Source organism: Chiloscyllium punctatum, chromosome 10 (genome assembly GCF_047496795.1).
Source record: "Chiloscyllium punctatum isolate Juve2018m chromosome 10, sChiPun1.3, whole genome shotgun sequence".
NCBI classification, from domain to species: domain Eukaryota; kingdom Metazoa; phylum Chordata; class Chondrichthyes; order Orectolobiformes; family Hemiscylliidae; genus Chiloscyllium; species Chiloscyllium punctatum.
The window spans coordinates 32546651-32569022 of record NC_092748.1 but is presented as its reverse complement, the minus strand read 5'-3'; the positions used below and the strand labels follow the sequence as shown (position 1 = coordinate 32569022).

Here is a 22372-nt window from a genome sequence, read left to right as displayed (position 1 = left end):
TGTCTCAACATTTCACGATGACTTATTTCTTGTGACCCCTTTATCTGTGGAAAAGGAAATCTTCTGGTCTTTAAAATTATGAAAGAGTTTGATTAGATAATTGCAAAGATTATGTTTTCACTTAAATATAATATTATTCAATGATCAAATCAATTAAGCAATTTTTTTATTGTATTGATCATTTGAGTGGGCAGAATGGCATTGGTGTGTGTAAAAGGAGACATGGTGCCTATGTGAGAGAAAATAGATGAATATATGGACAAGGTGGGGGTAGATGGTGGAAGAAAGTAATTTAAGGTGTGAGGATATTTCTTTGGACTATGCCAACAAAAGAACTCTCAACCCATTAGTGTTGTAGAACCTTTTTTTCAGGTGATTATTTTGGGTTACGACCACTAGATTCCCATAATTTTCAAACTTTCATTACATTTGGGTAATCATGTCTTTAATTGTGCAATTCCTTTAATGTAACAACTGAAAAATTTACATTTACTACTTGAACAGGCAGACATAGCCATTATTTAATCTCTCCTCTGAACCAATAGTAGTAGTTCTTTCTATCAAACCTAAGGTAGAAGACAGAGGGTGGTGGTGGAGGGTTGTTTTTCAGACTGGAGGCCTGTGACCAGTGGAGTGCCACAAGGATTGGTGCTGGGTCCTCTACTTTTTGTCATTTACATAAATGATTTGGATGCGAGCATAAGAGGTACAGTTAGTAAGTTTGCAGATGACACCAAAATTGGAGGTGTATGGACAGCGAAGAGGGTTACCTCAGATTACAATAGGATCTGGACCAGATGGGCCAATGGGCTGAGAAGTGGCAGATGGAGTTTAATTCTGATAAATGCGAGGTGCTGCATTTTGGGAAAGCAAATCTTAGCAGGACTTATACACTTAATGGTAAGGTCCTAGGGAGTGTTGCTGAACAAAGAGTGCAGGTTCACAGTTCCTTGAAAGTGGAGTTGCAGGTAATGTTGCGGCTGTACAGGACATTGGTTAGGCCACTGTTGGAATATTGCGTGCAATTCTGGTCTCCTTCCTATCGGAAAGATGTTGTGAAAGTTGAAAAGGTTCAGAAAAGATTTACAAGGATGTTGCCAGGGTTGAAGGATTTCAGCTACAGGGAGAGGCTGAACAGGCTGGGGCTGTTTTCCATGGAGCGTCGGAGGCTGGGGGGTGACCTTATAGAGGTTTACAAAATTGACGGGCATGGATAGGGTAAATAGTCAAAGTCTTTTCCCTGGGGTCGGGGAGTCCAGAACTAGAGGGCATAGGTTTAGGGTGAGAGGGGAAAGATATAAAAGAGACCTAAGGGGCAACTTTTTCCACACAGAGGGTGGTACGTGTATGGAATGAGCTACCAGGAGCGTGGAGGCTGGTATAATTGCAACGTTTAAGAGGCATTTGGATGGGTATATGAATAGGAAGAGTTTGGAGGGGTATGGGCTGGGTGCTGGCAGGTGGGACTAGATTGGGTTGAGATATCTGGTCTGCATGGACAGGTTGGACCGAAGGATCTGTTTCCATGTTGTACATCTCTAAGATTCTATCTGTTCACCTTTAGTCTATTAATAAATTTACTCTTTAACCATCCAAATTGCTAGGAGTCCAAACTTAGTTTGCCTAATCTCTCTTTATAATTTAATCTTTGATAATCATCTTTCATTTTACAAAAGTACCAAGTTGTATTTGTATTGTAATTTTGATATCAATAAACGACCCGAGGTGCTTTACTAAAATATTATTATTATTAAAATTTACAATATCAGGCCACATTGCATTAGGGCAGATAGCCTAAGGTTTGGTTAGGATAGGTCTTAAGTGTCTTGAAGCAAGAAACCAAGGTAGAGAAGAGGAGGGATATAAGCAGGGAATTTCAAAGCTGAGAGCAACTGAAGGGAGGGCAGTCAATATTGGAACAGTTATGATTGGTAATGCATAAGATGCCAGAATTGGATGAATGCAGATACCTGGGAAGGATGTGGGATTGCTGTAAGTAAGTGAAAGTAATGCAGTGTCTTCAAATTATTGTCACCAAAGGGCAGTGTGGGGGAGGCCAGAGGTGACTGTGTGGGATGTAAACCAACTGCACATTTGATTTTGATTTGATTTATTTTTGTCACATGTACTGAGGTACAGTGAAAAGCATTGCATGCTAACCAGACTGGGTCAGAAAGACTTTACTCTGAACTACTTACTACTTTATAGGTCATAGGAATAAGTTAGAATAATAATGCTGGACTATTTAATCTTTAACTCTTCTAATTTTTTTGTGGCCTAACAATTTGATCCTGCAAATCTGTACCTGGGTACCTTTGTACCCAAGGTAGCGCGGTAATGTCGTGACTAACTTTTCACTGTACTTAATTTGAAAATATGTGACACAGCTAATTAAATTCAATTCTCTATATTCTACACTTACCCATGCTGTAGTTATGCATTTTAGTATACAAATTGGTGGTAATGTTAATTATTTTCTGATACGTTTTAATATATTCCTTATCTACCTTTTTTGTAGAGCAAGAGCCAGTTCCGATCCTCTCCAATGTGTCTAGCTCTGTCTGCCTATCATAGGGTACTTTTCTTGCCCATTTCTCCAGGTGCAGATTCAAAGGGATGAATGGCTGACACCTATCCCTGTTTTTGATGTTTTATAAATAATACTGACTGTCTACACCTTGGTCATTAATCGTTTAAACTTAAGGCTATGCTAATTGTTTTCTGCAGCATATTGCTGATAAAATAAACTACCAACTGAGATAATGACTTGGGAATTACTGGGCTGTTGTTCAATAAATTGATTTTGAGTATGCAAAATTTTATAAGACAGGTACTTTTTACAATATTCATTTAGAGAATTGTTGCCTTTAATATTTTTCCAGTTAATTCCTTTTTTCTGCCCTAGGCCAGTTACCTTATTTTGACTGCTCATACTGTGACCAGTCTAGACTTTGCCAACCATCAACTTTCACAAACAACTTCACTTCCTAGTCTAGTGGTGTACTATTCAGTCATTTTTCTGTCGTATTGAATGTTAGATGTTGAACTATCAGTAGTCAATTATGGTGAAATCAGTGGGCACCATATGGGTAATGTTATAACTGTAGTCTTAAAGACTAATTCATGTATCGCTGGACATCAGAGTGCTTCTGGGAAAATTAACAAACAGTGAAATTCACAACTGATCTCTGAGGAACTGTTGGACGAAGTCACAGCAGAGCATCGCATCAGATAAGTTAATTGTTTTAAGTCTGCAGTATTAAGTAGAGTGGGTTCTTTCCTGTTTCTATGTTTTTGGAGATATGTCTCTTGATTAAATTTAAAATATAAGCCATAGCTATTAATTTAACCTGGGGTAGTGTTTGTAGAGGAATAAGACGGTGATATTTTCTGGGCTTGTAGATTGTGAAGGAGCAAAAATGGCCTTTAGTAGAGTGATATGCGCTTCTAGTCAGATATGGGAGCTTAAAGAGAATTTAAGGGTTACTGTGGATTATATCTGCCATAAATGCTGTTGGTTGCGAATCTCACCAGATCAAGTGGATCGGTTGGAGAGACAGTTAGAAGCAATGAGGAATTTGCAACAGCAACAGTATGTGATGGATGGCAGTTATAGGAAGGGGGGAAAGTTTCAGATACAGTCACACAGATGGGTTAACTCAAGGAAAGGTAAGAGAGGTAGGCAGCTAGTGCAGGAGTTTTTTTTGTGTGTGTGTGGCTATATCCATTTCAAACAGGTATGCGCTTTGAAAAATGTAAGGGGTGATGGATTCTCAGGGGAGCGTAGCACGAACAGCCAAGTTTCTGGTATTGAGACTGGCTCTAATGCAAAGAGGGAAACGTCGGGTTCCAAGAGATCAATTGTGTTAGGTGATTCTCTAGTCCGAGGTACAGATAGACGTTTCTGTGGCCAGCAGTGAAAAATCAGAATAGTGTGCTGCTTCCCTGGTGCCAGGATCAAGGGTGTCATAGATGGTGTAGAATGTTCTCACTGGGGAGAGAGGCCAGCAAGAGTTCATTGTTCATATTGGAACCAATGACATAGGAAGGGAAAAGGTTGATATTCTGAAGTAGTCAAAGGGAAAATACAGAGAGTTGGGCAGGAATTTAAAAAGCTCCTCGAGAGTAGTAATATCTAGTTTACTCTCAGTGATATGAGCTAATGAGGGCAGGAATAGGAGGAGAGCAGATGAATGCATGGCTGAGGAACTGGTGTATGGGAGAAGGATTCACATTTTTGGAACAATGGAATCTCTTTTGGGGTAGAAGTGACCTGTACAAGAAGGATGGATTGCACCTAAATTGGAAGGGGAATAATATATTGGCAGGGAGATTTGCTAGAACTGCTTGGGAGGATTTAAACTAGTAAACTAGGGGGGTGGGACCCAAAGAGATGGTGAGGAAAGAGATTAATCTGAGACTGGTACAGTTGAGAACAGAAGCGAGTCAGTCAGGGCAGGCAGGGACACGGTAGGATTAATAAATTAAGCTGCATTTATTTCAATGCAAGGGGCCTAACTGGGAAGGCAGATGAACTCAGGGCATGGTTAGGAACATGGGACTGGGATATCATAGCAATTACAGAAACATGGCTCAGGGATGGGCAGGACTGGCAGCTTAATGTTCCAGGATACAAATGCTAGAGGAAGGATAAAGGGAGGCAAGAGAGGAGGGGGAGTGGCGTTTTTGATAAGGGATAGCATTGCAGCTGTGCTGAGGGAGGATACTCCCGGAAATACATCCAGGGAAGTTATTTGGGTGGAACTGAGAAATAAGAAAGGGTTGATCACTTTATTGGGATTGTATTCTCGACCTCCTAATAGAAGGAAATTGAGAAACAAACTTATAAGGAGATCTCAGCTATCTGTAAGAATAATAGGGTGATTATGGTAGGGGATTTTAACTCTTCAAACATAGACTGGGACTGCCATAGTATTAAGGGTTTGGATGGAGAGAAATTTAAGTGTGTACAAGAAATTTTTATGATTCAGTATGTGGATGTACCTACTAGGAAAGTTGCAAAACTTGAACTACTCTTGGGAAATAAGGCAGGGCAGGTGACTGAGTTGTCAGTGGGGGGCACTTTAGGGCCAGCGACCATAATTCTATTAGATTTAAAATAGTGAAGGAAACGGATAGACCAGATCTAAAAGTTGAAGTTCTAAATTGGAGAAAGGTCAATTTTGACGGTATTAGGCTGATTGGGGGCAGATGTTCACAGGTAAAGGGTCGGCTGGAAAATGGGAAGCCTTCAGAAATGAGATAACAAGAATCCAGAGAAAGTAAGGGTGAAAGGAAAGCCTGGTAGGTATAGGGAATGCTGGATGACTAAAGAAATTGAGGGTTTGGTTAAGAAAAAGAAGAAAACATATGTAAGGTATAGACAGGATAGATTGAGTGAATCCTTAGAGTATAAAGGCAGTCGGAGTATACTTAAGAGGGAAATCAGGAGGGGAAAAAAGGGGACATGAGATAGCTTTGACAAGTTGAATTAAGGAGAATCCAAAGAGTTTTTACAAATACATTAAGGACAAAATGGTAACTAGGGAGCGAATATGGCCCCTCAAATATCAGCAAGGCAGCCTTTGTGTGGAGCTGCAGGAGATAGGGGCGATACTAAACGAGTATTTTCCGTCAGTACTTACTGTGGAAAAGGACATGGAAGATATAGAAAGTAGCGAAATAGATGGTGACACCTTGCAAAATGTCCACATTACAGAGGAGGAAGTGCTGGATGTCTTGGAACGCATAAAGGTGGATGAATCCCCAGGACCTGATTAGTTGTACCCTAGAACTCTGTGGGAAGCTAGAGAAGTGATTGCTGGGCCTTTTGCTGAGATATTTGAATCATCAATAGTCACAGATGAGATGCCAGAAGACTGGAGGTTGGCTAACGTGGTGCCACTATTTAAGACGGGTGGTAAGGACAAGCCAGGGAACTATAGACCAGTGAGCCTGACGTCGGTGGTGGGCAAGTTGTTGGAGGGAATCCTGAGGGACAGGATGTACATGTATTTGGAAAGGAAAGGACTGATTAGGGATAGCCAACATGGCTTTGTGCATGGAAAATCATGTCTCTCAAACTTGATTGAGTTTTTTGAAGAAGTAACAAAGGATTGATGAGGGCAGAGCAGTATCTATATGGACCTCAGTAAGGCATTCAACAAGGTTCCCCATGGGAGACTGATTAGCAAGGTTAGATCTCACAGAATACAGGGAGAACTAGCCATTTGGGTACAGACCTGGTTCAAAGGGTGGTGGTGGAGGGTTATTTTTCAGACTGGAGGCCTGTGACCAATGGAGTGCCACAAGGATTGGTGCTGGGTCCTCTACTTTCTGCCATTTACATAAATGATTTGAAAGTCAGCACAAGAGGTACAGTTAGTAAGTTTGCAGATGACACCAAAGTTGGAGGTATAGTAGACAGTGAAAAGGGATACCTCAGATTTCAACCGGATCTTGATCAGATGGACTACTGGGCTGTGAAGGGTGCTTTCCTGAAGGGAAAGCAAATCTTAGCAGGACTTATACACTTAATGGTAAGGTCCTAGGGAGTGTTGCTGAACAAAGGGACCTTGGAGTATAGGTTCATAGTTCCTTGAAAGTGGAGTCACAGGTAGAGAGGATGGTGAAGGAGGTGTTTGGTATGCTTTCCTTTATTGGTCAGAGTATTGAGTACGGGAGTTGGGCGGTCATGTTGCAGCTGTACAGGACATTGGTTAGGCCACTGTTGGAATATTGCGTACAGTTCTGGTCTCCTTCCTATTGGAAAGATGTTGTGAAACTTGAAAGGGTTCAGAAAAGATTTACAAGGATGTTGCCAGGGTTGGAAGATTTGAGCTATAGGGAGAGGTTGAATAGGCTAGGGCTGTTTTCCCGGGAGCATCAGAGGCTGAGGGGTGACCTTATAGAGTTTTATAAAGTCATCAGGGGCACGGATAGGGTAAATAGACAAGAGTCTTTTCCCTGAAGTGGGGGAGTCCAGAACTAGAGGGCATAGGTTTAGGGTGAGAGGGGAAAGATATAAAAGAGACTGTAGATTAGATTACTTACAGTGTGGAAACAGGCCCTTCGGCCCAACGAGTCCACACCGCCCCGCCGAAGCGTCACCCACCCATACCCCTACAGCTACATCTACATCTACCCCTTACCTAACACTACGGGCAGTTTAGCATGGCCAATTCACCTGACCTGCACATCTTTGGACTGTGGGAGGAAACTGGAGCACCTGGAGGAAACCCACGCAGACACGGGGAGAATGTGCAAACTCCACACAGTCAGTCGCCTGAGGCGGGAATTGAACCCGGGTCTCTGGCGCTGTGAGGCAGCAGTGCTAGCCACTGTGCCACCGTGCCGCCCACCAACCTAAGGAGCAACCTTTTTACACAGAGGATGGTATGGCTATGGAATGAGCTGCCAGAGGAAGTGGTGGAGGCTGGTACAATTGCAACATTTAAGAGGCATTTGGATGGGTATATGAATAGGAAGGGTTTGGAGAGATATGGGCTGCGTGCTGGCAAGAGGGATAGATTGCGTTGGGATATCTGGTCGGCATGGACCAGTTGGACTGAAGGGTCTGTTTCCATGCTGTGTGACTCTATGACTAGAATGAGAGTCATACCGCTGGCTGGTTGGCAGGAACCAGAATCTGGCCAACATCGATGAACATGTGTTGGTCCGCATATTGGTGATCAGGAGTTGGGTAGCCTGGGGAAGAGAGATTTGAAATGCTTGCGAGGAGAAAATGAATCAGCAGCATTGGAGATTTGGAAGGATGAGAGTTGACAATCTCTGGTGAGGACAGAAAGTGATTTGGCTGTCTGGAGTAGAGGGCAAATGAATTAACGCTGCTCATCTTAGAGGTGGGTGTGTGATAAGAGAGAACAAGATTTGGCATCTACCATCAAGCATGCAAGGAGAAGTGGCTTCTGACCTACTTGCATGTGAGTTCCATGAAGGCCAGTGTTTGTTAGTCCCAACACTTAGCTTGGTCTTGGTCCCAATCTCCTTCCCTCGGGATCAGGATTTTGGCCTCGGTTTTTTCTCTCTCTACTTTAGTGTCAAAAAAGGCCAAAGAAAGTTTTACTGCTTAGCTCTGCTTCTTGACACTTTGTAATGGTTATTTTTATTAATTAGTCATTTAAAGCATCAATTTATTGATTTATTGCTTCGGAATTTTTTTCAAACCTGTTGTGGTAAACTTTTGTTCCTGAAATCTCCTCACTGCATCCCTCCTTATGAGTGCAAGGGAAATTCAAAAATGACTCCCTCCATCTCTTCCCCCCCCCCCCCCCCCCCCCCCCCCCGCCACACCCCCCATTGAACAGTTTGAACAATGCTGCCATACGTTGTCCATTTGAGTAAAATAATAGGTAAGTAACTTCCCATTGTATTTAATTATATTTTAAATGCAACAAATGTGATGGTAACTCTTTGTGCTCTATACTATACTGCACCATTAATTCTAATTGTTTGTCATTCTTTGCATTTTAACTTGTACCTTTAATATTAAAATCAGATGTTCCTTCATATTGTTTCAGAGAAAAAAGAATGGGAAGTTCTAAAGGATGTGACAAATGTAACCCAGAACAAACTTGGTTGTCAGTCACAACTCACTAAAGAAAACCAAGGTCTTTTCAGTTCACGAAGCAAACGTCAAACTACTGCAGTGTTAACTTATAAAGAACCAGCAATAGGCAGGTATGTGAATTCATTTTGTTCCTCACTTTTGAAATATGAAAATAAAATGTCTCATTGGTTCAAATTCAAATGTTCATTTCACAAATTTGGAAAATGCTGAAGTTATTTTATGCTAAAATTTCGAATCTGGTTGAAAATGAAGTTCATTTTAAGGACATTTCTACAAAGGAAGGTTATCTTACTTTCTGTTCTGAATTTTTTTAAATCTTGTATACATTGCTCCTAATTCTGCACTGCTCAGTTAATGGAACAGTCTGTTACTTTTTACTAACTCACCTTTTTCATAATTTTAGCCACCTTTACCAAATCACAGTGTTTTCCTGTGATCTAATAAGTTCTCATTTTGCAAGATACTCATGATTATCTCCTTGCATGTCCTAGTGAATCTATGCTGTTGTTTCTATTGCTGCAACATCTTTCCAATAGCAAGAACAAAATTGCTTGATCTTACTACAGTTTTATATAAATTGGTGGTAATATCAGAAATTTATATTCCATAGCTCATTCTAAAAAAAGTCCAGCTTATTTTATTCTGGTCATGTTCACTTGAGATGCACTTTGTCTTGTGAACTTTTGATCTTTGCTATTCCATAGCATGAGCCTTCTCTCCAAACCACACATTGTATATTTTTAAAATCAAAGTGTACTGTTGTTTAACTTAGCCAACATTACTTTTCATTGAGTGTTTTTGAAATTTTCAGAAAATAAGCATCATTTGAGAACAATCTTTCATATTTTGATTATGAGCAAAAGCAAGTACATAAACTTTCCATTTTTGTTTGTTGATGAAAGCATTGAAATAAGAACAGAATGGAAGAAACCCTTTTGATTTAAATGTATTGTATTGGAGAATTGTAAGTAAAATCAAGCAACAAGTGCTATGAAAGGAGGTTGAAAATACATTCAAATGGCCCTTTGGTCCAACCCATCTACACTGACCATGTGCCCAAACCAAACTAGTCCCGCTTGCCTGCACTTAGCCCATATATTGTCCCTGATGAAGGGCTCTTGCCCAAAACATCGATTTTCCTGCTCCTCTGATGCTGCCTGACCTGCTGTGCTTTTCCAGCACCACTGTAATCTAGACTCTGATCTCCAGCATCTGCAATCCTCACTTTTGCCATATTCCTCCAAACCTTTTCTATTCATGTACTTATCCAAATGTCTTTTAAGTGTTGTAACTGAACCTACATCCACTACTACTAAAGTTAGTTCATTCCACATGTGAGCAGTGCGTTTTTATTTTGAAAAAAACATGTCTCTCATCTTAAAAATATGCGCTTTTGAATACTCCATTTCCTAAGGAAAAGCCTATTGCTATTCACCTTATATAGCGTCTCGTGATTTTCTCGATCTGTAAGGTCACCCCTCAACATCCTACGCTTCAGTGAATAAAGGTCCCTGCCTATCTTTTAGTCAAACCTTCCATTCCTGGCAATTCCCGGTAAATCTTTTCTGAATTCTCTCCAATTAAGTATTAATCTTCCTGTCGTAGGGTGACCAGAACTGTACATAGGCCTCAGTGTCCTAAACAATCTTAACATGATATCCCAACTCCAATATTCAAAGCTCTGAGCAATGAAGGTAAGCATGTTAAGTGCCTCCTTAACCACCCTGTCTATATTGCAGGTTTCAAATAATTATGTACTGGGTTTCTCGTATAATTGTTTATAATTCAATATCAACAGGTTAGACATTTAACAAAAAAATCAAATTTATTTTACTGGATTAGCAATAAAGTTTTGACTGCTGCAGTTACGCAAGACTACTAAAACATCCAATACAACTACATTTATGAATGTTTGAATACATGTTTGACATGCAGGAATTAAGGCAGTGAACAGCTGGATTCAGCTCTAGATTATTTTTGTAAATGGTTAGCTGAAGCTCATTGGGCCCAGCAAAAAATTAAGTCCATGAGTTAAGATAAGCACAGCCAGTTGTAAAACGTTTCTAGAGTAATCATGAAATATACTATCCAATAAGCTGCATTGAATCGGAATTAATTCATTCTCCTTTTTTTATTAAGAGTACAAATTAGCTGAGTATGATTCCAGAAAAAACAATGAAACTTAAACTGAATACCAAACGTCTTTGCATCAATTGTGCAACATATTAAGACTTGTGACCAGAGAGTTCAAAGCTTTAAAATAATCTAGCCAATTAAGAAAAACATCTGTCTCATCAAGCATACAAATGAGGGTTATTTGTGGAACTGAATTTTTCTCTCTTGAAAGCCCAAGTGGCTCATTTCTGCTCCTGAATCCTACATAAAATCTCTAACATCATGAAATTCAAATATTTGAACATTAAGATCAAATTGGAAGTTTGAAGATCTACAAGCAATATTTGCCTAGATTCCAATATGAATTTACAGCACTGTAAACAATTTCTGTTAACATATAGAAGTTTTAATGTGTAAAACCTTTCAATTTTTATCTTTGTTCCCTCTACTTTTGCTGCGCTATCTCAATGTTGTGATTGCTACAATGGGCAGAGTATGGATTGTAGTTGGAAAAGATAATAGAAATTTGACCGAGAAGCCAAATTTGTGGCTTCAGGCCTCACCAGAGATGAAAGCACATATCTCAAACTGATGCTCTAACTCAGTATCATGAACTGCACTATATCACATGTATCATTCTCTTTTGAATTAACCTGAGGCTCCTCTGCCATCTGAAGTGTTTGAGATTCTGTTAAATTATTCAAAGAAAAACAAGTAGTTCTTCCAGTGATTTGACTAATATTTATCCTTTAGCTGATATGACTTTTTAAAAAAGTTACCTAGTCATCAGCATTGCTGTTAGTGAGACCTTTACCTGACACTAGTGACTATATGTCAAACTTAATTTTGGGATGTACATGAAATCAATGCGCCAATTACTGCACACGTTATAATCTTTAAATTGATTTGAAAAACGAATTTTTGAAGGTTACATGAAGTGGAGCCATTGGGCAAGTCCTTTTTGAAACAAGGACAATGATGTGAGTAATTTTGTCAGACAATCAGACAAATGTATAGTTTGGAGAACCAAAGGGTACAGGAAAACCTATAAACTTGGAGATTACAAAGATAGCATGTTACAAATTGGAGAATTTGAAGAGTTATTTAAATTAACTGACATGAATAAGTCATATCTCATACCTTGAAATTCAGTACTTTAAAGCGCAGTGACAATTATATAGACAGATGTAGCAGTTATTTTGTTTTGGCGCTAGTTAAGAGGAAGGTTGGACGAGACAAACATGGTAGTTCTGCAGCACTTAAGGCATCAGAACTGTGCTATATAGTTCAGTTCTGACCATAAAAGTAGAAATGTATTACATCATTGTCAAAGCATGTTTAAAAGATTCAGTTTCTGTTGCATCACAACTTGTGTCTTCTTCCAGTCAGTGGTATTTCAGTATTTTTAATATTACAATATCCTTACATGGTATATCATTTTACATTTTGACTGTGGTATATTGCATTGTCTTTAGTTTGCTCAATGGATTAAGGATCATTTATCATACCTTTAAGGCTGGTGTTTTGCAGGACAAATTTTTGAAAGTGTTAAAGGAAATTTGATGTGCAGTCTTATTAATGCTAAAATAACTATTGGTAATTTACTATTATGCATAACTTGCTCTATTTGCAGAAAACTACGTCGAGGGGATCAATTTACAGACTCGAGCTTTCTCTGCTCACCTGTATATAAAAATAAGAAAAGACAAAGACGCAGTGTTCAAAAAGTACACAAATGAAGACATAGGGAAAATACAACATCACAGAATTTCAACTTTTGACAAATTTCAGATCTAGAAATAACACTTGCACTTCCTGCATTTTAAAAATTTCTGAAATTGTCATGGCTATCTAAATGCAGCCTATACAGAAATGTATTTCTTATGTTTATATTACATTACTGTTCATGTTTATATCTAACTTAGTACAGGAGAGCTTTCTAGTTGTTCCAAGAAAATTTGCAAAACCGTTTAGGATTCTCTATCCACTTTTGAATCTTAAAGGTGCATGGTAACTTTGCTCTTTTTAAGCTGTCTATCAAATCAAGTTGCCATTTTCATTGTAAACCTACTTTAAAAACCAGTGTAAAAATATTAATGAAAACCACCAATTAATGTACAGTTGCACTGTAAAGTTCATGCACAAATTCCAAGTTGGTTTATACTAATTATATAAATCTGTCCAGAAAGTGTCAATTCAGTCAAGCAAACTTTTTGATCCATGTAGTAACTTGGGAGTAAATTGTACTCAATGGCTGTCCAATCGTCACCAAGCAAGTCTGGTATGTTGCATGCCAGTGGTGCTGCAGGCAGTAAATATGCACCAAGAGGCAGGAAACCTTTCAATTCTGCCATGGCCCAGACTGCTTCCAAATCTTCAGTAAAACTTAACATTTAAGTTGCTATTCAGTCGGATTGCCACGGAGCACTGCGCACAAGCTCCAGCTAATTTTATCTCTTAATTGCAAAACAGATGCTGACAATGCAGTTGGATTCATTTACGTATTAACAAGGCTGCCTTCCAGTTCTGGCTGTGATAATGGCAACAGGAATGGGAGATGAATCAGTCCCACTCTTTTCATTGCAATATTTTCCCATTTCCTTTGGGCAGGAAATCTTCATCTCTTGTATTGTTAAACGTTTTGAAACAATATACATAACCAAAAACTGTTGCCATACCTTTGCAAAGTTGTGGCTTAACATGCAAGTTTTAGGTTTTGTACACTTTGGAGGAAAAAAAATCACCATTTATCTTAGATGCATTTGCAAAATGGGCAGTTAATTTAAAATTCTGATGTGATCTTCACTCAGTTTGATTAAAAAATTCATTGTTGTGGATTATTTTAGATATTTTTATTGCACTTTTCTGCTTTGTGAATTAGTAGGCAAAACTGAAACTCTTAAGGTTGCACAACTCTTCAAGAAAATGCAATCACCTCTACAGTATTATGTCCATAAGATCAGCTAACACCAGCAATGTGCAAGAAACTTGTGGAAACAATAACCTAAAATCACTTTTTGTATTTGCAAGTTTTATTGTTGAAATTGAAAATCTTACTAATTCTATGTACACTAACTGAAGGTGAAATAACTTGTAGACAAATGTGATTAGACTAGAAATCAAGTTACTATTTAATCTTTTGTGCAGCCAAAATAACTAAAGATAAGTTCAGTCTTTGGTTCACATATCCTTGGAAGGATAGCTTGTAAGCCATATTTTTTTTAAAAAATTGCTTCCTAGGAGGTAGAGCCAGCAGGTATGCACATGTACTATCCAAATCCAGAAAAATTTTACCAGTGATTTACGTGGGAATACTCAACATACGTTGGCAGTTTATTGGGTTAATGTACAAGGTCTACTTTGATGCAAGAATGTTAAGTCTTTTAAATGTTTTCCAGCTTTATTTTAAAATTCAGTTAATTTGCAGATGGAAAAAATTAGTTACTGGCAGGTGATATTAAATCTTAATACAACCATATTTGCTTTAAAATTCAAACTTAAATTAGAATGACTAGAGTGTGATTGTATGACATAACATTCTGTAAATTCTCTCATGTTCAAAACCACTAAATGAAATACTTAATAAATTTGGTTCAAATAAAGCTTCTAGTTTGTGCTGGGGAACAAATTTCAGAAGTTTGAGAGGTAGAAAAAAAGGCTGATTAAATAGTACTAGTTCTTCCTGAAACACTGAATAATCTTTTAGATGCTTAGATGATACTCTCTTCTAAGTGTAACAGATCTGAGCAAAAATATGTCTAATTTGGAAGAGATTAAGCCTTGAATTCAAAGTGTATTCCTAAAATGGTATAAAAAGATAACAGCTGAAACAATGTATTTGTAAAAATATATTGGATACATATCTTAGCTGAAAATTATTTTCAAAAACATTGGTCAATAAATTACAATTTGGATTTAAAATCCTATTTCCAAGCTGCATCAGACCCAGAAATACACTAACTTTTTGTTACCTTGGCCATGGAATTTGCTGAAAATGAGCCTCCTGTTTCTAAACAGCACACATCAAATTGAGAACTCCACTTTTTCAACAATACATACTGTCAAAAATATGGAGACAGGATGCCAGATGGATGGAGGGTAGGGATAGTAAGGTGTCATAAGTGCATGTCTGCCAGTGGTGGGGAGTTAAGCAAATATTGCACCTGCATCTGAGAGGTCGAAGAGTGGCAAAACCACCCATTGGAGTGTGGTGGAAATTGACAGGAATTACATGGGGAGGACAATTCAGGGAAACACCTAAACATTCTTAAACTTGATTAAATTCTTCAATATTTTCCTGTATGACATCACAGCTGCTTTTATTTTAAATACACGTTTACACGAGGAGTGTTTAGTAAATTTTATTTCTGGAATATCAGGTGTAATGAAAATTATATTAACATTAGTAAATTATTTTAGCAGTTTCATTGGAAAATTATTCACAACTCTTGTAAATATAAAAGCAGACCCAAGTTGCTAAAGCTGTAGTAAACCCATACAGAAGAGAGTTCATACTTTGTTCAAAATACTCCTAACTTACACAAGAAACCTTAGCCTGGAGAATCTGAAGTGTTTCCATGTGGCTCCCATCAATATACTGACAAGAGTAAGAATTGCTGTAGAAATTTCAGGCAAAAAAAGTCTAATTTTCTTTAGACCATTTGACAGTAAATAGTCCAATTCAAAAATGGCAACTTTGCTTTTATAAAGTCACTCAAATATATTCCAATTGTCACTGATATCAGCTATCCATGCCAATAGCAAGGGAATTAGCATTTTCATTGGCTAGTATGTTTTTCTAGGGACTCATTATTCCAGAATACCTTAAGTCTCATCTGGTTCTTTAACCCTACCCCATCTAGTGTTGCTACCAACGGTTAGGGCAAAAAAAAATTAATAAGTAATTATCCAAAAAAGCTAGTATTCTAAAATGGAACTGCTTTGAACAAAATATTTCTCTCATTCTTTTCCCCCTTCAAGTCTTAAAAGAAACTGAAGTACAGAGGGAACATGGAATGAAAAATTGATATTGCAGTATGAAGAAATATGGATTTCTAAAGGTTTACGTAGACATAAAAGGTTCGTCTTAAATGGTACCTCTTGCAGGCACTGTGTATATACCCCAACTCATAAAGTCATGGAAAGTGTTGTAATGTAAACATACCTGATTAAATACTTGCACAATCTGTATAAAATCATGATCAAAATTAGCAATAATTCAAATTGCTTGGTGGTATTATTCAACGTTTTGTTAAGCTCTAAATACAATCATGCTTCTTAATACAATTTTAACATTTATTATGGTTCTTATCAAGTGTACTGGCTATATTTGATTCTCTAGGCTTTTTATTTCAAGTGACAATCTACCATTTAATAGCCAATTTTAATATTGTAGTGTACCTTCTACATACATACATAAACAATTTTAAAGCTTGTGTGATACCAGTTTCAAGCTCAGATTTTCTGAAAGCTTGTCCATGAATTCAAAGGTATTCAAATAATCAGAGCGTTGCACACTGCAAAACAAGATTAGTGAATTTCAGACAAGAATTCAACCACTAATATACTGAAAAATTCAAAGCAAATTAGGTGTTTTTATTTTAAAGAAAGGACCACAATAGTATTGATAATATTCCAAGTGTATCAAATTTTCACATGGAACAAAACAAGAATGTTTTTTAAGATACAACTTGTATCTTAAAGCAACTTGTTTATGAATTAAATAGGCATCAGGACAATATTCCATAGTCATAAATGCCCAGATTGTTGACATAATTATTTTTTTTTCCTTTCTGTTCAGTGCCATTGGTCACTTAGTTTCCTATCGATCAGAATTCTGACTTTTTTGTTTCAAAGAAAATATCATCAACCTTGGGTTCCAGAATATATACAACATACAATTCCTGAGATTTTAATAAAAAGGATAATACTGGAGAGAGATTTGGGCAATAAGTTACTAAATAAGTTAATTGAATTTCTTTTTAAAAAGGATTTTAAATCAATACAACCAATCGTAATGTCAAAACAACAAATGAACTTTAATGAGCCGCTCTTTAATGAATACCATTCTAATTCATTAAAGTTTTTTGAAGAAGTCTCAAGAGTGGGTACAAGGGAACCAGATAATGTTTGGCAAGGTTCTTCAGAAAAGTTGAAGTCATAAGGGAAGAGCCCAATGTTGGAGGTATATTGGCATGGACACAATTGGCTAATAGGCAGGGAACAGTGAGTGGGGTTGTTATTTTTCAGATGTGCAACCTGTGACCAATAGTGCTCCAGAAGTTAGTGCTGAAACTGCAACTATTTACAAAATTTGCAAACAATACAAAAATAGGTGGAAAGGCAGTTTATGAGAACTGTCTTTTTCAGATAAGTATTGACAGATTAAATAAATGTCAACAAGTTGGCAAATAAGGTATAATGTGAAAAAATGTCAAGTCCATTTTGAAAGGGAAACAAAAGAACAGTACTATTTAAATGAAGAAAATTTGCAACACAGAAGGACTTGGTATTCACCATCATGCACAATTACTAAAGTGCTCAGACTGGGCTCAAACTCTGGTATTCTCAAAATGACCAGTTAACAGTGTAGGAAACAAAAAAAAAGTCCCATAATATAGAAGTATCGACAAACACTCAGCACAAAGTCATATAGTGTTCACAAATCTGACAAAAGGCTCAAACAGTTTTAGTTAGCAACAAATCCTCACCCGCGCCGGGGACCTGGGTTCGATTCCGGCTCAGGTCGCTATCTGTGTGGAGTTTGCATATTCTCCCCATGTCTGCGTGGGTTTCCTCCCACGGTCCGGGGATGTGCGGGTCAGGGTGGATTGGATGTACTGGGCTTCCCATTGTGTTCGGGGATGTGTAGGGTTGGGTGCATTGGTCAGGGGTAAACGTAGAATAATAGGGTAGGGGAATGGGTCTGGGTGAATTGGCTGTGCTAAACTGTCCATAGTGTTGGGTGCATTAGTCAGAGGGGAATGGGTCTGGCTGGGTTACTGTTCAGAGGGTCAGTGTGGATTTGTTGGGCTGAAGGGCCTGTTTCCACACTGTAGGGATTCTAATTTCTAATCAATCTAAAATCAATATTTATCCATGAGGTAATCAGGATGTAAATGAAATAAAATATCCAAAATTAGTGGAGTAGTTTGTTTTTTGGGAAATCCATTGATTATCTTATACAACTATACTAACCAGTGATGAGGAAACTAACATTCAATCAAGAACACTTAGGACAGAAAATGTCTGTTCAGTTCAAATTCATTGCCATAAACATATTTTATCCCAATAGGAACAAATCAGCACCAATATGTATCTCTGATCATAATGAACGTTTCTGCTAATTTGTGATTCAGCAGTGTTGATTGAGTGTACCCTTACTGAAAATTAACAATCTAGAATAAACCTTATCACATCTGGAATAGATTTAAAAGATTGAAAAACAGCTTTCTTAAACTGAATGAGACTGTTGGCTTCAAGCAGGATTGTACTTACTTTGGTAGTCCTTTGATGCATGCAGCCAAATCCTTGGTCATGAAACCAGATTCAATTGTTTCGACACAAACTCCTTCTAATAAAGTACAGAATGTTTGTAGCTCCAAGTTATTGTCCAGCTTTGCCCTATGGGATAGTCCTCGAGTCCAAGCAAAGATGGAAGCTTGAAACAAAAAATAGTGGGAAGAGAGTTGACGGGGGAAAATCTTGCATTTAAAAAAAAGCTACAAGGTAAGAAAGTACTTGTTACCATATCTATGATTTAACAGACTATTAAACATTGAATTATTATTGCAACACCTTAAGAACAGAAAAAACATCCTTGGGAGTTTCATTACTTACAAATTACAAAATAAGAGATGCAATGCAACGCGACAATGGGAGAGGTGTCCACATAACTTGTAAGCAAGAGAGACTTGTTGATCTTATGCAGAGAGTTCTGGTCCTTAGTTAAAGAAACTGATTTACAGCCATCAAAGATGGCAAAGCCGAGAGCAGAGTGGGAAGTGAAACGAGGTTGGAGAAAGTTGTAAAGTTTGAAATAAATTTGACTTGGAGTGGATTGAAAATGAAGGCAATTTTAATTTCAACCCATTCAGAATAGACAGCTATGATTGACAAGTAGGCTTAGAATAGAGGAGACTGGGAGAAGGAAGACGTTGGAGATATCAACTCTAGAGATATCATGAGAATTGATAAAGAGTGACAGATGACATTTTTGATAGTAAGCAATTTTGGTGGCAGACGAGATTTAGACTTTAAAATTTAGCTTAAGCAGCAAGGAATGAAAGACTTGTGAAGGAACTAGTGAAACTATTTCACTTGGGAGAAGAGATTTAGCAGAATTAAAAGGATGGGAGTTACAACAAAGATGAGCAAAAGGCAATAGAATATTATGTGTAAAATATGAAGTGCTTTGACACAATGATCAAAGAAAAGCTATTCATTTGAAAGTCACCAATTTAAAATGTTCACAAAAGAATGAAGACTATTCAGAAAATTTTCTCTAGCAGACTGTTGAGAGTAAGGAATACTTTGCTATATATAAACAATTCTGAAGACAGACCATTGAACCTTCTAAGGAAGGGTTGATACATTTGAATCAGGGGAAGGACAGTGAAAGTAGTTTTGTAATATTCTAATTAAAATGACAAACACAATTAACTTCCTTGATTAGATTAGATTCCCTACAGTGTGGAAACAGGCCCTTCGGCCCAACAAGTCCACACTGACCCTCTGAAGAGTAACCCACCCAGACCCATTTCCCTCGGACTAATGCACCTAATGGGCAATTTAGCATGGCCAATTCACCTGACCTACACATCTTTGGACTGTGGGAAGAAACCAGAGTACTCGGAGGAAACCTACGCAGACACGGGGCGCATATGCAAACTCCACGCAAACAGTCACCCGAGACTGGAATCGACCCTGGGACCCTGGTGCTGTGAGGCAGCAGTGCCGCCTGTTCCTTCTACTGAGTTCTACAGTTCTAAATCCAAACATTTCTATTACTTTTTTTTTTAAACAAAGAATTTGAAATTCACTTATTGTTAACTTATGAATCTGGATCTCATGAATTTTACGTTTTCTAAACATTGCGCTTTCCGTAAAACTTGGTGTCACCTACAAAATTAAAGTCTAATTTTGACAGCAAAGTCCCAAAACTCAGTCTAAAATATTCTGTTGATTACACTCAATATATTAGTTACACTAAAAATCGGCAACCCAGCTGTGCTGACTTAAATAGCAAAAGTTGTGAAACTGAATTCAATAAATTTGCTACTGTATAGTTCAATGCCAAGGAAACAATACCCATAAAGATGTTAGATTTTCTAAGAATCTATCTAGTTCACCAATACCCTATATGGTGGAGAATCTAACATCTCTATTTGTTTCGTTCATACAAAAAACTCTTATTTTGTGATGAAGATCATATAATATTTTTCGTTTTGGGAACTGGGGTTCTAAATTGGAAGTAAATAGGATTTTGGTTTTCAGTTTTTGAAAGTTTTGAAAAATCACTTTTTAAGTAGTGGGTCAAAACAGCATTTCCTTAAAAAAGCATATGATTTGAGCACAATTGATTTCCTTCTAGAAATTACATAAATTATTTGACAAGCTGTCTGGTGAGCTATTTACTGAAGTATTCACTTTAAGATCTACAACCCAGAGACAGAGTTGGAGAGGGACCTTCAGCTACAGTTCAGAGAAAAAAAAATCATATCACTGAAAGGACTGTTTCATTCTGGCAGTCTCCAGCCCATCAGAGTGGAAAGCAGTTTTCAGCTGTTTTAAAGTCTTAGTAAAAAGGGCTGGAAAAGCCCTTGAGCTTTCTAAACAGTTCAGTGAAAAAAGATCAGTCAGTTAGCATGTGTTTGTGTCTCAGAGAGATAGTAACACACAATGAAATCTGGTAAATCACTAAGTCACTTTAAAAGATGTCAGTTGAGTAGGAAATTAAAGAATGAAGATAGGAGTGACACTTCACTGGAGTTGAATATCCAAAAAGGAAATTGCTGGATAAAATGGTTGAATCTCTCTTTTTTGCTTTTTATTTATTTCCAAACTCTCTTATTACTGTTTCATTATTTTCCATTTTGAGCAATAAATCCGTGTCATTTTGTTAAAAGTACATTATCAATCTCCTGTGAATATTATCAGTGACTGATAACAAGATTACTGAATTGCAAATATAAAACTTAACATCTGTCAAGCCAGCCTTCACTCTGGAATCTGATCTGACCTGTCCAGTATAACCAACGGCTGTATGATGATAACTCCCACAAGACGTGGTTAGCTGTTCGTACCCACAAAGTAATTGTGTTAGGCAGTAAATGTTCCTGTTTCAGAATTTCCCACATCCTGAACTGAAATAAAAAATATACCTACTAATCGTTACCTCTGGTTCCCAGAATATAACCAACTTATTACTGAGCCGTTACCATGGTTTCACAAATCTTTAGTTATAACTCTCACAAGAACCAAACAATGTTTTCCCACAAACTTAAAGGGTGGTGGGCATGTTGTTGGAAGGAATCCTGAGGGACAGGATGTACATGTATTTGGAAAGGCAAGGACTGATTAGGGATAGTCAACATGGCTTTGTGCGTGAGAAATAATGTCTCACAAACTTGATTGAGATTTTTGAGGAAGTAACAAAGAAGATTGATGAAGGCACAGCGGTAGATGTGATCCAAATGGATTTCAGTAAGGCGTTCGACAAGGTTCCCCATGGGAGACTGATTAGCAAGGCTAGATCTCACAGAATACAGAGAGAACTTGGATGAAGAACTGGCTCAAAAGGTAGAAGACAGAGGGGTGGTGGTGGAAGGTTGTTTTTCAGACTGGTGGCCTGTGACCAGTGGAGTGCCATAAGGATTGGTGCTGGGTCCTCTACTTTTTGTCATTAACATAAATGATTTGGATGCGAGCATAAGAGGTACAATTAGTAAGTTTGCAGATGACACCAACATTGGAGGTGTAGTGGACAGTGAAGTGGGTTACATCGGGTTACATCAGATTACAACAGGACCTGGACCAGATGGGCCAATGGGCTGAGAAGTGGCAGATGGAGTTTAATTCACATAAATGCAAGGTGCTGCATTTTGGGACAGCAAACCTTAGCAGGACTTATACACTTAATGATAAGGTCCTAGGGAGTGTTGCTGAACAAAGAGACCTTGGAGTGCAGGTTCATAGCTCCTTGAAAGTGGAGTCACAGGTAGATAGGATAGTGAAGGAGGCGTTTGGTATGCTTTCCTTTATTGGTCAGAGTATTGAGTACGGGAGTTGGGAGATCATGTTGCAGCTGTACAGGACATTGGTTAGGCCACTGTTGGAATATTGCTTGCAGTTCTGGTCTCCTTCCTATTGGAAAGATGTTGTGAAACTTGAAAGGGTTCAGAAAAGATGTACAAGGATGTTGCCAGGGTTGGAAGATTTGAGCTATAGGGAGAGGTTGAATAGGCTAGGGTTGTTTTCCCGGGAGCATCAGAGGCTGAGGGGTGACCTTATAGAGTTTTATAAAGTCATCAGGGGCACAGATAGGGTAAATAGACAAAGTCTTTTCCCTGAAGTGGGGGAGTCCAGAACTAGAGGGCATAGGTTTAGGGTGAGAGGGGAAAGATATAAAAGAGACCTAAGGGGCAACTTTTTCACTCAGAGGGTGGT

General features: G+C 38.1%; 2 protein-coding genes across 5 annotated transcripts in view; one reads left to right on the top strand and one right to left on the bottom strand.

Moving 5' to 3' along the window:
• LOC140481989 (uncharacterized) overlaps positions 1-14307 on the top strand; it is a 41498-nt gene extending 27191 nt beyond the window's left edge. For all 3 annotated transcript variants that reach the window (XM_072578809.1, XM_072578808.1, XM_072578810.1), the window contains 2 exons: positions 8541-8700; positions 12339-14307. In XM_072578809.1, coding sequence (XP_072434910.1) covers positions 8541-8700; positions 12339-12444 — 266 coding nt within the window. In that variant the 3' untranslated portion in view covers positions 12445-14307. The remainder of the gene's footprint in view (positions 1-8540; positions 8701-12338) is intronic.
• Positions 14308-14405: 98 nt separating this feature from the next.
• idh1 (isocitrate dehydrogenase (NADP(+)) 1) overlaps positions 14406-22372 on the bottom strand; it is a 34549-nt gene continuing 26582 nt past the window's right edge. For both annotated transcript variants that reach the window (XM_072578813.1, XM_072578812.1), the window contains exons 8-9: positions 18203-18365; positions 14406-16221 (exon numbers count right to left, since the gene is read on the bottom strand). In XM_072578813.1, coding sequence (XP_072434914.1) covers positions 16131-16221; positions 18203-18365 — 254 coding nt within the window. In that variant the 3' untranslated portion in view covers positions 14406-16130. The remainder of the gene's footprint in view (positions 16222-18202; positions 18366-22372) is intronic.